Consider the following 15,483-nt stretch of genomic DNA (forward strand, 5'->3'; position numbering starts at 1 on the left):
ACTATAGGTGGGATCAAGCCTTTAAAGGCCTTCCAGCACAACAGCCTGCAATGCCTAATTCCAGGCACTTTGCTGTCGTTTGCTAAGTAGATGGGTAGGTTGCTTTGTCTCGCCTCGTATAGGATTTCTTCGATAAAAAGAAGTGCGTGACTATAGGTGGGATCAAGCCTTTAAAGGCCTTCCAGCACAACAGCCAGTTGTTACCTAACCTAACCATTCGACTACGATTGATGTTACAGCGAAGCTGTTAAGGAGTTTCGCAGCCGTTTTCTTGTGGCAAAGGCAGTCGCTCGACGGCTTGAACTATATCAAATCTAAATTCAACGTGTCTGAGATCCACATTTGCTTTGAAGTGTAATGATCAATCATTATAAAATAAGTCACCTTGCGTATATCAATTGAATAACCACTTTATGCGCGGTGTTTTAACCAGTAATTAGTAATTTTTGTTTGTAACATCGTGTTATACTGGCTCCACGTTGGAGGCCAGCTAGGAATTGTACGGCTTCGGTGGTGGAAGCTGACGGGGGAGGAGGGGGGGGGGTTGATTTTAACAAACTTTGCGGCTTCGATGAAATATACCTTGGATATTGTTCTTTGTCATGTACTGTGCAGATGCTGAGGCGACTGGGCCAAACCGGACCTGGGCCGCACCTCGGAACGCATGACCTCCTCACGGTAATCTCTCGTTACTAGCATACTGTTCGCTTTCGTGAACTTGTGCAGTTTTGACATGTGAGACCATGGTCGCAAGGTCTTGTCGAACAAAACAGGTATTCAATCTAGCTGGTTTATAGCAGTACGGAGAGGAAGACTTTTGTTTTCGAAGGGAGGCTCAGAACATATTTAGTTTCTTCTCCCCCGACAGTATACTGCAGTCGATTTTATCGGGCGTTCGAACTAAGAATGAGTATGCTCTGATGACTGCAGTGCCCAGGCATAAGCGATGTAGTGCTGTTTCTTCACTTCGAAGAAGACCAGGGGTGGCTTGCATGAACGTTGAATAACGAAAATAACGAATTTAAGAACGCGTTCTAGTGCAGACTAGGAGTTGTTGAGGGAACAATTAAGAATGCATTTTTAACTTCTTTATTACTTTCGTTATTAAATGTTAGTACAAGCCACCCCAGGTAACTGGCGCAGTTGCATAGAATGGTCTAGAGAATACTGCGATTCCCAAAGGCAACCGGACTGAGCAAACGTCCGTGAGACAGTGAGACAGTGCTGACAATTTTCGTTACGCTGGCGACACAAGTGCATGTAAACTATTTTTGAATTTCTCTACTCTTCAGCCTCAGTAACGCATAGCATTCCTACTCAAGAAATCAACGAAACTTGATAACAATAAAAAGATGTTTGTTACAGATTCCAGAAGCAAAAACTGCATGAACATTTATATAGCTGGAATAGAACTGTGGAAATATTTGTCGCTGTGTGCCTTTAGTGGAGACGTAACTCTGCCGAAACTTGCAAAGGTTAGTACGTAAGAAGAGCCCTCGAAATGTGCGCTTGATGTGCACATTTCGCAATGCAAGAACGATCGTGTATTCACAGCCTTTGATTTCTGAAAGTACATCTCTTATGTATTCACGACTTTTGATCCTCGTTGCGGTCGATGAGCTCGGAAGCGCACTCAAGGAAAAGGAACTGAGCTCTAGCAAAGCTGCCGCTGCTACTAACTAGCTGTAATATAAGCCCTTTTTGAGCCTTGTAATTGCAGAGCTAGGGACAACTCTAGACTTACCCGTTATACTGTGTACAGAAGCGTTCATTCAGATAACTAACGCTTATCGGAATAAATTGGGAAATGTATTCTTTATGATCATTTAAGAATTGATTTTTGTTCACCTTACCCTTTTCGCAGTGCAGGTTAGCCGACAGGGCTCAATGCTGGCTAATCTCCCTTTTATTTATCCTTTGCTATCTACTATCCACTGCAAGGCAGTTAAAAGCTCGATACTGAGTTTGCATTGTCCGTTCATCTTTTACACTTCATCGTCACCATGCCACCGTCTTCATTGTCGGGCCTCCTGCTCATCGTCAGCATCATCCCCGTATTATGCTGAAAGAAAAACCAGAATACCTTGCTCCCCACAGCCATTATGAATAGAACTCTTGTTCATGCGGCAGTATGTACTTAGGAGCCGGACGCGCCAACCATTGAGCTACTTTTTTTTATTGCAATAGCAATTATATGGACACTTATACCGGATTTCTGCCATCTCCATTGCCGTGAGGTTCCATATAGATTTCAAGGGCGATAAAGTCGTCGCCGCGTGCCATATGCACAAGCGAAAGTGCGCGGGGGATGCGCGCTATCACGGAGGGAGGGAGTATGGGAGGGAGGGAGTATGGGAGGGAGGGAGTATGGGAGGGAGGGAGTATGGGAGGGAGGGAGTATGGGAGGGAGGGAGGGAGGCGGGGTGGCGCTGTGCTCCGGCACCAAAGGCGTATCTTTCCACTCAATCTCCCACGCGAAAGCAACAAAGCGGGAAGAGGGGGGGAGGGGGGGAGCAGCTTCTCCTCTGCCAACAACTTCTCCTTTGCGCTTTGCCTGGGGATGCCGGTCGTCCGCATCGTCTTTTATCTCCACACGGCTGTGACCTTTGTATGCGCTGTGCATTCGCCGCTCAGTTTCCGTTGAAGCGATAGACCGTGCGAACCTGGGCATGCTGCCAGCGTTTTGACAATCGTTGGCTGCGGTCATTCAGTGTGATCTATTCATGTTTGCTTGTGCGCGCTGACACCATGATTGTTAATTCAGTTAGTAAGCCAATGTGTCCAAGTTTATGCAGCCGATAAAACTACTATTCCTACTCCGAATAGCTCTCTACTAATTTGCTATTGCAATCGATGCTTCGCCTTTCGGGCGAATCTGCGACATTTTTTTCTTACGTGGTATCTGTTATGTCGAGTGCAATGCTCTAGCGAGAACTGCACTAGCCACCCCATCGCGACATTTAATGTGCCGCCGTGGCTTAGCGGCCATGTTCTGATTGGCAAGGTATCTGTAATTTGTAAAGAAAACGCGGTATTTTGCGAACACTTGAGAACACATGTCCTGGTAATCTGATGTATATCACTCGATAAAACGGCAGCAGGAACAGCAACGATATCAAATCTTTGTGAATATTTGAGCAGCACAGAGAGCAAGTAATCTCTCGAAAAACCAGTTGTACAAAAAGTGATTGAAAAAAATGTGGTTGATCCCTCTTATATAGGAATCGGTATAGAACACGAAAGTGAAACGTGTCTTCACAGAAGTAGCGTAATGTTTATTGCACATTGATATATAATGTCTATTGGTGTTTTGTGGCTAAAGCGCCCTTAGGCGTTGATGCACCCACGCTGACGCCTGGTGGCACGTCTCCTCCATCACGACTACGTCGATGACCATGAGCAACCGTCGTGCATATGGAAGCTGCACTACGCTGCACACGCTAGCACAACGCGAAAGACGAAGCACGTAACTGACACACTAATACAACGCGCAAGACAAAGCACGTAACTGAATCGTCACCGAGTCAAATCAGCGCGTACAGCGCGTCGTAATTGCAGCCTCCGCGATCAACTTCAGAAACATTTTCAGAGCTAATTGCGGAGGCCACGCTCCGCTGTGCTGAGTACGGTGAACGCCACCTAGGTGGCGTTGGTAGTGCTTCTTGATGCCAGCGTCCCTTCGAATGCTGGCATCGAGGCGTCGTAGTGCTGAGACCACCGAAGCGTTCACTGCCGGTGCGCGTTAGTGTCATAATGCAGTACTTCTCTTTTCTGCTCGTAGGCGGCGGCACCGCCCCGAGCAAGAGCGCGGGTACACGGAGGAGTGTTAGATATATAAGGCGCGTCTGTGTAGCTTTCTGCAAATGCGTTTGTGGCGCAATGGGTTAAACGCTTGGCGATCTATCGTCGCGGACCGAGAGGTCGTGGGTTCGATTTCCAAATTTTGCATGTTTGTGGAACTTTTTCTTCTGGTTTCTTTCTTTGTATTATGTTCTATGACGTATTTCTGTGACGGAAATACGTCAGTGAAGTCTTGGTGGACCCCGGCATAAAACACTTTCGTGTTAAAATAAGTCTCGTGAATGAACCTGGTTATTTTCGTTTTGTCAATTGACTGTCGCCTCTGTAACGCATTATTACCTACATTATTACCTACATTATTACCTCTAGATATCTTTTTTTATTATATGGTTGACTTCTTTAATTGGCGCCAGCTACTCCTTTTCACATTGATATGAAAGAAAGAAAAAAAAAGTCAACTTGTTCTGGGATGTTCTCCATAGCAATTTTCAGAAATATAGTTTGATTGGAATTCTCAGTGTCTGATATCTTGTTGTACCGCGTGATGGCGTATATTCGATATTGTCGCAAGATGCGAAAAACGGCACACAGAACGACGGTGGTGCGACAGCAAACACAGGCTCTATATTGAAGGCCCAGCAATAATTGTCCGCGCCAACTTTAACTTCTTCGGCGAGAGAGATGCTTGCGCTCGTGTCCATCCCTTCATTGTCTTCTTTAGTCGTGACATTGCCTCCCTTCTAAGAAAGCATCGTCCCGATGCTTTATCGTGACGACGCCAGGATCTTACCACGCGTACGCTGCAGTGATTTCATTCGGACAAATAAGGCTTCATCCGGACGACGTGCACAATCTCCGGTGTATGCCGTCGACGCCTTGAGGAATGTGGACTATCGGAAACGACTTCATAGGTGACATCAGAGAGACGTCGTATGACTTTATACGGACCGAAGTACCGCCGCAGTAGTTTCTCTGAAAGGCCACGATGGCGAACGGGAGTCCAGACCCAAACTCTCGCTCCAGGCTCGTAGGAGACTCTTCGGTGGCGAAGGTTATAGCGCCCTGCATCGTACTCCTGCTGCCGACGAATACGTATGCGTGCAAGTTGTCGGGCTTCTTCAGCACGCTGAGTGATGTAGTCAGCATCAGTTTCGACGCCATCGCATCCATGTTCATGCGGCAACATTGCGTCGAGCATGGTTGTGACATCGCGACCGTGGAGAAGGCGGAACGGTGTCATCCTCGTTGTTTCCTGCTGAGCCGTATTGTATGCAAAGGTGACATATGGCAATATCTCGTCCCAGTTTTTATGCTCCACATCAACATACATGCAAAGCATATCCGCAAGTGTCTTATTGAGGCGCTCCGTGAGTCCGTTCGTTTGCGGATGGTACGCCGTTGCCTGCCGATGAGATGTGCCACTAAGTCTTAAAACTGTGCCCAATAGCTCGGCTGTGAATGCAGTTCCTCTGTCAGTTATTAATACTGTGGGGGCGCCATGTCTCAGTACAACATTCTCTATAAAAAATCGAGCTGCTTCACTGGCCGTTCCCCGCGGCAGGGCTTTGGTTTCGGCGTAGCGCGTTAGATAGTCCGTGGCTACGATAATCCATCGGTGTCCCGTAGCAGAAGTTGGAAATGGGCCTAGCAGATCCATTCCGACTTGTGCAAATGGAGTTCTGGGTACTTCGATGGGATGGAGGAAGCCTGCTGGTTTGACGGCTGGCACTTTCCGCCGTTGGCAATCAAGGCATGTACGGACGTACTGTTGAACGGTCGCCGTCAATCTTGGCCAGTAATACTTTTGTCTCACTCTGTAAAGCGTTCGTGTGAAGCCCAAATGGCCGGATGTTGCTTCATCATGGCATGCCTGCAATATTTCATTCCTGAGAGATGGTGGGACGACGAGCAAGTAGGGGCTGCCGTTCGGAGAAAAGTTCACTTTATAGAGGACGTCGTTGCGTAAGCAAAACGATGGAACTCCTCTTCCAAAGCGTTTTGGCAGAGTGGAAGTGCGACCCTCCAGGAAGCTAATAATGGGCTCCAATTCTGGGTCTTCGCGTTGCTGCTGTGCAAGCGTAGTCGTGTTGACAACGGCAACAAACGCTGTAGCGTCGTCATCTTCTGTACTTGCAGGTTCGAATGGGGCACGAGAAAGGCAGTCGGCGTCCGTATGCCGCTTTCCTGACTTGTACACAATAGTCATGTCGAACTCTTGAAGTTTAAGGCTCCAGCGTGCCAATCGTCCTGATGGGTCTTTTAAGTTCGTCAGCCAGCAAAGTGAGTGGTGGTCACTGACGACAGCAAACGAGCGGCCGTACAAATATGGGCGAAATTTGATCACCGCCCAAACCACCGCAAGACACTCTTTTTCTGTGGTGGAATAATTTTCCTCTGTGCGGGAAAGGCTTCTACTTGCATAAGCTATTACTTTTTCAGCGCCGTCTTGCCACTGCACAAGTACAGCTCCTAAGCCGATATTGCTGGCATCGGTGTGAACTGCTGTCGGGGCGTCTTCATCGAAGTGTCCCAGGACCGGTGGATTTTGAAGGCGTTGCCGTAGCTCGTCGAATGCTTTCTGCTGATCTTCATCCCATACGAATGCTACGTCTTCTCTGGTGAGGCGTGTCAACGGCGACGCAATGCGTGAAAAGTTCTGAATAAAACGCCGGTAATATGCGCATAAGCCTAAAAAGCGTCTCACTGCCTTTTTGTCGGATGGCACAGGAAAATGTTCAACGGCAGCTATCTTTTCCGGATCAGGCCGTACCCCATCATTACTGACAACATGGCCTAGAAAAAGAAGCTCTTCGAAGCCAAAATGGCATTTTTCCGGCTTAAGCGTGAGACCGGCGGACCGTATGGCTTGAAAAACAGCACGTAGTCGCCTCAAGTGCTCGTCAAATGTCGCAGAGAATACAATCACATCGTCTAGATATACTAAGCACGTTTGCCACTTGAGTCCTGATAAAACGGTGTCCATTAGCCGCTGAAATGTTGCCGGCGCGGAGCACAAGCCGAAGGGAAGTACCCTAAATTCATAGAGGCCATCAGGTGTCACGAATGCTGTTTTCTCGCGGTCTCTTTCATCTACTTCTATTTGCCAATAGCCGCTCCTTAGATCCATCGACGAGAAATAGCGTGCATGCCGTAGTCTATCAAGAGAATCGTCTATGCGGGGTAGCGGGTAAACGTCCTTCTTAGTGACCTGGTTGAGTTTGCGGTAGTCGACGCAGAAGCGCAAGCTGCCATCCTTCTTCTTGACTAACACTACCGGGGATGCCCAAGGACTTTTCGACGGCTGGATAATGTCATCTTGGAGCATTTTCTGTACCTGGTTTTCTATCGCTTCGCGTTCTCGCGCTGCCACCCGGTATGGGTTTTGCCGTATCGGTCTGGCCGTTTCGTCTGTAATAATTCGATGTTTGGTCAGTGGCGTCTGGCCAACTTTGGACGTCGAAGAGAAACAGTTCCGAAACTCATCAATAAGCTCGAGGAGTCTTTCTTTCTGTTTAGGTAGCAAACTTGGGCCGACATCAACGGATAGAGGCATGTTCGGCAGACCGGGGGAATCGTCTTGTTCAACAGTCATGCAGTCGGTAACCTCATTCAGCTCTTCCACGTACGCGACTGCCATACCTCTTGTAAGATGCCGGCGTTCAGGACTAAAGTTTGTTAGTAGGACGTCCGTCTGTCCGCGAGTGATGTCAACTACACCTCTTGCAACTGATACGCCATGACTAAACAGCAGACCAGGAATTTGTTCGGCGATCATGCTGGAGCACCTTGGCGAGTCGCATGTTACAGGCACAAGAGCGCTTGAGTGCGGAGGGATGGTCACATCGTCTTCGAAGATACGTAAATGCTCACGTCGCTGATCGACACAGGGTACGGCCAAATCTGCATTCATCCAAAACGTGACCGACCTGTCCGGAATGTTTATAATAGCGCCGTATTCGTGCAGAAAATCCATTCCCAGTATCACGTCTCTGCAGCACTCCAGCAATATAACGAAAGTTGCAACAAACGTCGAGTTACCAATATCAATTCTGGCTGTGCATTTGCCTGTAGGGATCATCAATTGACCTCCCGCCGTTCTTATGTGGGGACCAGTCCATGACGTCTTGACTTTATTAAGGTTATCGGAGAGTTTCTGGCTAATTATTGAGAAATCGGCCCCAGTATCTACTAACGCGGTTACTGGGTGTCCGTCTATGAAAACAGCGAGGTCGGCACTTACGACTTCCCTTGGGGTCGGCAGAGGCATATTGTCCGATTGCACAGATAGTGTTGGGGGTGTTGAAGCATTTTGACGGTCGGCAACCTCCCCCCCAAAGGTCGCTTCTGTTAGTTTCCCCGACGAGGGCTTGGGGACCTGCCGCCCCTGACTACATCGGCGTAACTGCGACCTTGCGGCGAAGAGCTCGGTGCAGGTGACGGAGAGCGGGTTCGACGAGTGAACGGATGTCCTTGTGGAGCAACATCGTCACCGTAGCGCCTGTTTTCGAAGCGAACTCGAGGAAAGGTGGGTGGAAAGCTCTGGTATCCGGGGTCACGATACGGGCAAAAGCGGTAAACGTGGCCGGCTTCTCCACAATGAAAGCACAAAGGACGGCGGTCGACGGTGCGCCACATTTCCGTCCTGCGAACAAATGGTCGACTTGTGGGCGTCCTCTGCGGCCAAGCTGTAGTTGTCTGCGGAGGGAAGTAGGCTGATGTTTCCACAGGTACACTAGGTTGCGTGGTCAGTGGCTGCGCGTTGTACGGCGGGGATGCCGGCTCGTTGAAAGCACGAGCCATTGGTTGTGAGTTGTAGGCTGCTGCTGGAGGAGGACGATGAACAGCCGATGCGTAGTTCAGAGACCGTTGGTCTGGTAGGGATTCGGGCAACGAGAATGCCTGCCTGATTTCTTGTCGCACAACCTCTGCTACAGAAGCCCCGACTGACTCCTGCGGGGTCACAAGGAGGTTGCGAATCTCTTCACGAACAACCTCCCGGATGAGCTCACGAAGCTCATTGCCGGCAGCCAGAGCAGAAACGTTGCTCGAGGCGTTGCCTGGGCGATCGAAGGGTCGGCAACGTTGTTGCAGTGCTCGTTCGATGGACGTAGCTTCCGAGATGAATTCCGCAACGGTTGTCGGTGGGTTGCGAAGAAGACCGGCGAAAAGTTGTTCCTTGACGCCTCGCATCAGATGGCGGATTTTCTTTGCTTCCGGCATCTCTGGGTCAGCGCGGCGGAACAGGCGTGTCATGTCCTCCGCAAACATGGCGACGCTCTCATTCGGTTTCTGGATGCGCGACTCGATTAGTTGGTGGGCAGAATCGCGACGATCGTTGTTTGCGAAGGTGGTGGAAAGCTGCTGTCGAAACTCATTCCAGGAAGTCAGTGTGGCTTCCCGGTTCTCGTACCACGTACGAGCGCTGTCCGCCAGAGCGAAGTAGACGCGTGAGAGTTTTTCTTCTGCAGTCCACCGATTCGCCTTGGCGACTCGCTCGTATTGCGCGAGCCAATCTTCGACGTCCTCGTAAACATCACCATGGAATGTCTCGGGAGTCTGAGGATGCTGCAGAGTCACCTGAGAAGGTCCTGCTGTTGCCATATCGTTAGGTAGAGGTCCGGTTGGTGGGGAGTTGTCCAAGAAGATTACCTCCGGGCTGAGGCCCCGCAGTCGGCGACTGTAGCGGTGGACAGGAGTGTCCACTGGGGGAACTGGTTGCGGGTTAGAACTGGGCGTTGCACTCCGCACAGGAGTTCCGGGCATCAGAGAGTACCCAGCACTTCCACCAGTGTCGCAAGATGCGAAAAACGGCACACAGAACGACGGTGGTGCGACAGCAAACACAGGCTCTATATTGAAGGCCCAGCAATAATTGTCCGCGCCAACTTTAACTTCTTCGGCGAGAGAGATGCTTGCGCTCGTGTCCATCCCTTCATTGTCTTCTTTAGTCGTGACAATATGTTTTTGATTGGTCTGCATAGCCTATGGAAAACTCTTATGCAAGATCAAAGTGCAGGAAGAATTGTGTCTCCAAGAGTACATTTAGGTCATAGGATTATGCACCTGAAGGACTTGCAATCAAAATGAATGTCAGCTGAATTTCTATGCACTTTTGATTAGGTGTTTTTCTCCTTTTCTAGTTTTTAGTGTCATGAAGGGTGTTGCTTTGTGTGACGTTCATTTTCCTTGTACGCACTGTTTGTTGTCCTGTCATTGGTTATGACCATCTGGTGCTCACAAAATTGCAAATAGTTCCTGTATAAGCACCGTTTTATACATTGTAATAAATACCATTAAGTAGAAAAAAAAAGTGGCTTAGTGGCTATGGCATTACAGTGGTAAGCACGAGGTCTCTGGTTTAATTCCCGGCCATGACAGCCGCATTTTTATGTGGGCAAAATGTTAAAACACTCGTGTATTTAGATTTAGGGGCACGTTAAAGAACCTCGGGTGGTAAATTTTAACCCAGAGTCCCCCACTACGACATGCTTCATCATTCTATCGTGGTTTCGGCATGTAAAACCCCATTATTTCTTTTAAATCACTCATTGATGGCCTGAAAAGTACCTAGGAGGTACAATGTGTGGAGTTCTCAGTGATTTAAATGCGATACTCGGAGCGCGTTGTTGCCGGTACTTTTTTCGCTCCTGTTGGGCACTGGGTACAACTAGCTCGGGCGATTTTCTTGTATCGCATGAAAGTAACAATGCTTTTGTGATGCATCGTTACTGCATTTGGCCTCTTCAGCGATTACTCAGCACTCACCCATGGCGCAAGAAGCGCCAGCCGCCATACAGTCTGAGTAGCGCGTTTCAATTGCTGAGCAATGACACCTAGCAACAAAGAAAACTACAAGCGTTGACATTCTTTTGGGATGAGCTATGGACGAAAGTAGCGGACGAATTCTGCTGCGGTTGAAGATGTTGAGCATCGCAAGGTTGTTCTTGAGAAGCTGATTTTCAAGACAAGCTCCAAGTAATTTAGTCAGATTGAGCTATCATTAACTTCGCCGCCCATTTTCTCCCTTGGGGCGCCATCGCTGGCCTTCAGCCACTGGGACGACTGTATTTCAATTTACCTTTATTAGCGAGACCAAATGACGACTACGTTGTCAGATTTTCAAAATTATCTATTGCAGCTTTCATTTCATTCCTTCATATAAAACGATTTTATCTCAAAATTAATTCTAGCTTTTCTTTTTTCTCATTTCTGCTTTTTTTCACACCCAATTTTTAATATGATACATTATTTTAGTTTATTGTTTAACCCCACAAAGTCCAAGGTATCATTTCTGATACGTTCAATTTGATCCCTAAGAACTAATCTAAGCGCTGGAAACCAAATGTAGTCCATACTAGGATTGTTGATATAGCTGGAGGAAGTTTTCAGTTGTGGATAGTTCACCAAATAAATTACTAATTGATTAAGTTATAATTTATCTTTAATCAATCATTATTTCACTGTTTTCTTCGTACCAATATATTATTATTGCCATAAGTAAGTGTGAAGAAGCTGTTTTAATTTTAGTTGATGTGAAATGTTGTTCAGGCTCTCTGGGGTACGCGCGCACACACCTGTAAAACTGCCATCTTCTTGGCTGATCCCCCGTAGCGGGTAAGGGACGTTGTTTTGAAATCAATACCAGAACGGAGATAGCAGTGTCTGCTGCGAGTACCTGCTGTTATCGTAGTAGCAAATATGCCCCAAATGAATTCAGGGCAAGATGAATAGCTGAAGTCTGCTTACTGTAATATTACAGAATCATTTCCACTCTGTGAATGTATTACATTGCGGCTTACTCGATAATTGCCCGCCATGCTTGTGGTGCTGCTTATCGCATTACTTTTTCTAAGAAAGATAACCTCCTGAGACCCAAAGAAGCTCGTGGACATAACCACTTTTCAAGTTGGTTCTTATTACTCGTTGGTATTTTACGAATCTTAAAAAAAATTATTTGTTTACATGTCACTGTTAAGACATTAGAAGCAACATCCTCACATACATGGACAAAGTAACGATCTCCGTATTCCATACGATAAAAACAACTTCTCTTTGCATAAACACAGTGACGCTGCTTGCTGGATTTCCGTGCCATTTCGCGACATTCGAACTACAGTTCGTGGTTGCTTTTAGTCGTCTACGACGACGCAGTGGCCTACATCAACTTCGTGTCAACATTCTCAAAAGCTGGCGGCAAGGATATGATTTGAATAACCTCCATACAGTTTCGCATGCATCTGACGTCATATCCGGGGAGAGTGTTACGTGATCCCTTCCTAGTTGCTTTTGAGATGGATTAAGACGATTTTCAATATAATGTACATGGGGTTGAGCTTGGGACATGCTTCCTGCTCGATAATGTAGGAGGCGCTGTCACTAGTGCCTTTTATTGTTTCCTTAAATTTTGCAATGTTTTTGAAAATCCCATGCGCGCCGCCTTTTCTGTTTCTTTGCTCTTGGTCGGCAGGGCCAGGGCAATTGGTTTGACGTGTCGACGCTCAATGCTACTGGAGGCAAAGGCTCGGATGAGGAGAATGTACACAAGCTTCTCGTCTGGTTCGCCTCTTTAGCATCGCCAGGAGCAGCATCTGCCACTGATGGAACTGGGGAATCGGGTAAGCACGCCGGCACAGAAAGCGTGTCATAGTAGCCCCGAATTCTCTCGGTTCTATAACATTTTGGTCTCATGGTAAATGTACCGGTTTAGCTTTGTTGCAGTACTATGCAACCACCCACTCAAAGCATGTCCTCAGCAGTACTGGATGAAGCGTGGTAGGTCCTATAATACAAGGAAGCTGTCTTGGACTATCAGGGTGTGGTCGTGGTACTGTTACTCTTGTAATATAAATGTATAATCAGTAGTATCTTAGCAGATATTCCCTTTGAGCTAGCTGCTTCGTGACTGTTGCAGCGGCTACGAAAGAACACACCCACCGCGGTAGCTCAGCGGCTATGGTGTTGAGGTGCTGAGCTCGAGGTCGCGGGTTCGACATTGGCCGCGGCGGCTGCGTTCCGATTGAGGTGGAATGAAAAACGCTCGTGAACTGAGTACTGCGTGCACGTAAAACAAATTGGAAGAGTGTGAGTATAGGCCACACTCTTCTCTTAATGCCAGGTGGTCAAAATTAATTCGGTGTCTCCCACTACAGCGTGGTTTTGAAACGTAAAAGCCCAGTATTTTATTTAATGCGCAGTATGAGAGGCGGGACGTAAAGAAAAAAGACAACACATTGGTGGCAATGCCCACGTATATATAATGCCCATATATAATGCCCATATATATATATGTATATATATATATATAAAAGCCATATATAATGCCCACGTATTGTCAACTCAGCTATATATGTATATGGGCTGGCTGCCTTGCTAAATAGATCAGACTGGGTACGAGGGAGAAGAAGGGGTCAGGATGGACAGTATGTGTACATACTGTGGGCTTGTATAATCGCATCATGCACCGTTCTTATTTTTTCCGATGCAGGCACGTGGCGCTTCAGCGAGGTTCCAGCCTCCCAGATCGGCGCTGAAGGTGGCACCATCGAGCTGCGCTGTACCGTGCTAGACCCGGCGGCGGGCGACTGCTTGTGGCTGCGCGATGGCCGCAATGTGGGGGCCAGCCTCTCCCGGCTACCACATCTGTCGTGGGCCGGCGCTGGTCGTGACGGGGACTGCAGCCTCGTGGTGCGCGGCCTGACCCGGGGCCGCGACGATGGCTCCTGGGTGTGCCAGGTCACCGGGGATGCTCTGCACCCGACGCTTACGTCGCCACCCGCTGTGCTCGTCATCTCTTCCGGTGGGCACGCGCCACCTTTCCAGCCTCGAGTCTGAAACGGCAATCACGTGCTAGCTATGTTTTATTCACATGTGCATGCGAGATGCAGCAGAGAAGATAGCGAGGACGATCACTTATCTGAATGCTCGCAGACGCAAGAAGATTGGCCAGGGATAATCTCACGCTGATCGTGTGGCTTCTAGGGTCAGCCTTGGCGTCTTTCATGCGGAGCGCTTCGGTGCAAGTGCGTTGAATACGCACTAAAGACTATTCCTTTAAAGTTATATGGAGAGTACAGCGAAGCGCTGATTCATCGTCATATTTATGTAGCACTGCTGAGCGAACGCTTCTCTCGGCGATCTCAAATTACCCCTGTCTTGTGCCAACTGACATAAGGCAGGGGTAATTGAACTGAATCATGCGTAGTTGGCTAGATACGTATCTTGTCATGCTCTCGACGTTTCCGGTTATTGTTTCAGAGTACGACTTACTCGCTTCGTTTTACTTGATATTCTTTTGTATGGTTAAGACAGTGTTAATAGCCATGCTGACGCAACTGTACTCACCTGACACAGTTATTCGCAGGTGCAATTTTCGTCTATCTGCGGGTTCGTTCAGGTGCACATTGAACTATAGTCTTGCGCAAAAACGTATCTCGAACATAAGTCTTAGAATAATCATGCTCTTTTGGTTTACACTTTCTCTTTACATTTACGATATATGTGTAAATTAAGCATTGATGTGTGCAGCATACGACGATGAAACGTTTTATCTCACCCCTGTGGCACGTACCTGTCTTTTACCGATAACCTGACTTTGCTAGCTAAACGTGATGTTGTGTTCCTATTGGTTTTGCAACTTTAAGCTGCCAAGATAAGTCTTATTGTAGGCACCTCGCTCTTGGAATTGTCATGAGTTTGCAGCAGTTCTCCTACGGTATGTTGTGTGCTCTGAGCAGGCACTTTCTCTTTGGTACACCAGCTTGATACAAGCAGTGCGTGCAAGTTTTGTTAGAAATACCAATTTCTTCCTCTCTACTTATTTCCAGGTGCCGCAACTGCAAGAACGGAACTGTAGTTCTGGCTTATGGATATTTCAAGTGGACTGTTTACTGTTGCAGAGGTCACTCCACAACATATAATTTATTAAGCATGTGCCCATGGCTCCAATTGTTTTTTATACAAATAAAGCTGCTATATATTTGATAAATCTTCGTGCAAATATATTGGCATTGACATGTACAAACGCACTAGCCTTACAAACACGCAGTTGAGGCATGTATCGACAGGCGAAACTCATTAGCTTTGAGACGCAAGAACGTTAGTTTGTGACTGTATACAGCCGACTTTGAAACTTGGGTATGCTTGGTCCAACATGTTTCGGCAGCAGCTTGTTGATTGTAATGCCCAGCGTTAGCTCCATGTTTTAGCATATCCCTACAATGCGATGTGCCATTGAAGGCAATTTTACAACAAAGCTGTTCTTGCGACTAGAAGCGCTCAAAATATGGGTGCGAGTTTTCACTGCTTTCTGAAAAAAAAAGAAACTATCGCTCACAAAGTTTATATTAAAAGAAAAGTGGGGAATGTCAAGGGGGATATGCAGGTGAATTTTGAATCGTGTGTAACAATAAAAAAGGGTGAAATGAAATTGCTAAACCCTTTTTATTCTGCCCGTTTAGAGGCGTTATATGAAATGCTTAAAACATTAAGCCACTTTCCCGAGACGAGGAACATGAGCGGCAGAAATTTCGTATTCACAGGAAATGGGGGGGCACTCTATGGCTGACGCTTACTGAAAGTTCGGTGTGTACGTTTATTATTTGGTTTTATAATTACTGAATATTCTTCTCCAAATTTTTTATACTTTATACACAGCATGTAGTTGCTGTTGCCCGGTTTCTTTGG

At 47.4% G+C, this 15,483-nt stretch overlaps 1 protein-coding gene across 1 annotated transcript; it reads left to right on the forward strand.

Moving 5' to 3' along the window:
- The first annotated feature begins 567 nt into the window (after window positions 1-567).
- On the forward strand, window positions 568-14,777 carry LOC125946262 (uncharacterized). The gene is made up of 4 exons (XM_049668900.1): window positions 568-678; window positions 12,269-12,416; window positions 13,286-13,597; window positions 14,625-14,777. Exons 1-4 carry the CDS (start codon window positions 616-618, stop codon window positions 14,651-14,653), a joined length of 552 nt encoding a protein of 183 aa, XP_049524857.1. The 5' UTR covers window positions 568-615; the 3' UTR covers window positions 14,654-14,777.
- Window positions 14,778-15,483: the final 706 nt, after the last annotated feature.

This window comes from Dermacentor silvarum, chromosome 6, assembly GCF_013339745.2.
Source record: "Dermacentor silvarum isolate Dsil-2018 chromosome 6, BIME_Dsil_1.4, whole genome shotgun sequence".
Taxonomy (NCBI): Eukaryota; Metazoa; Arthropoda; class Arachnida; order Ixodida; family Ixodidae; genus Dermacentor; species Dermacentor silvarum.

Coding starts and splice junctions, on each gene's coding strand:
- LOC125946262 (XM_049668900.1), top strand. CDS start 616: ATGCTGAGGCGACTGGGCCAAACCGGACCTGGGCCGCACCTCGGAACG. Junction 679..12,268: donor GAACGCATGACCTCCTCACG/GTAATCTCTCGT, acceptor CTTGGTCGGCAG/GGCCAGGGCAATTGGTTTGA. Junction 13,598..14,624: donor TGTGCTCGTCATCTCTTCCG/GTGGGCACGCGC, acceptor ACTTATTTCCAG/GTGCCGCAACTGCAAGAACG.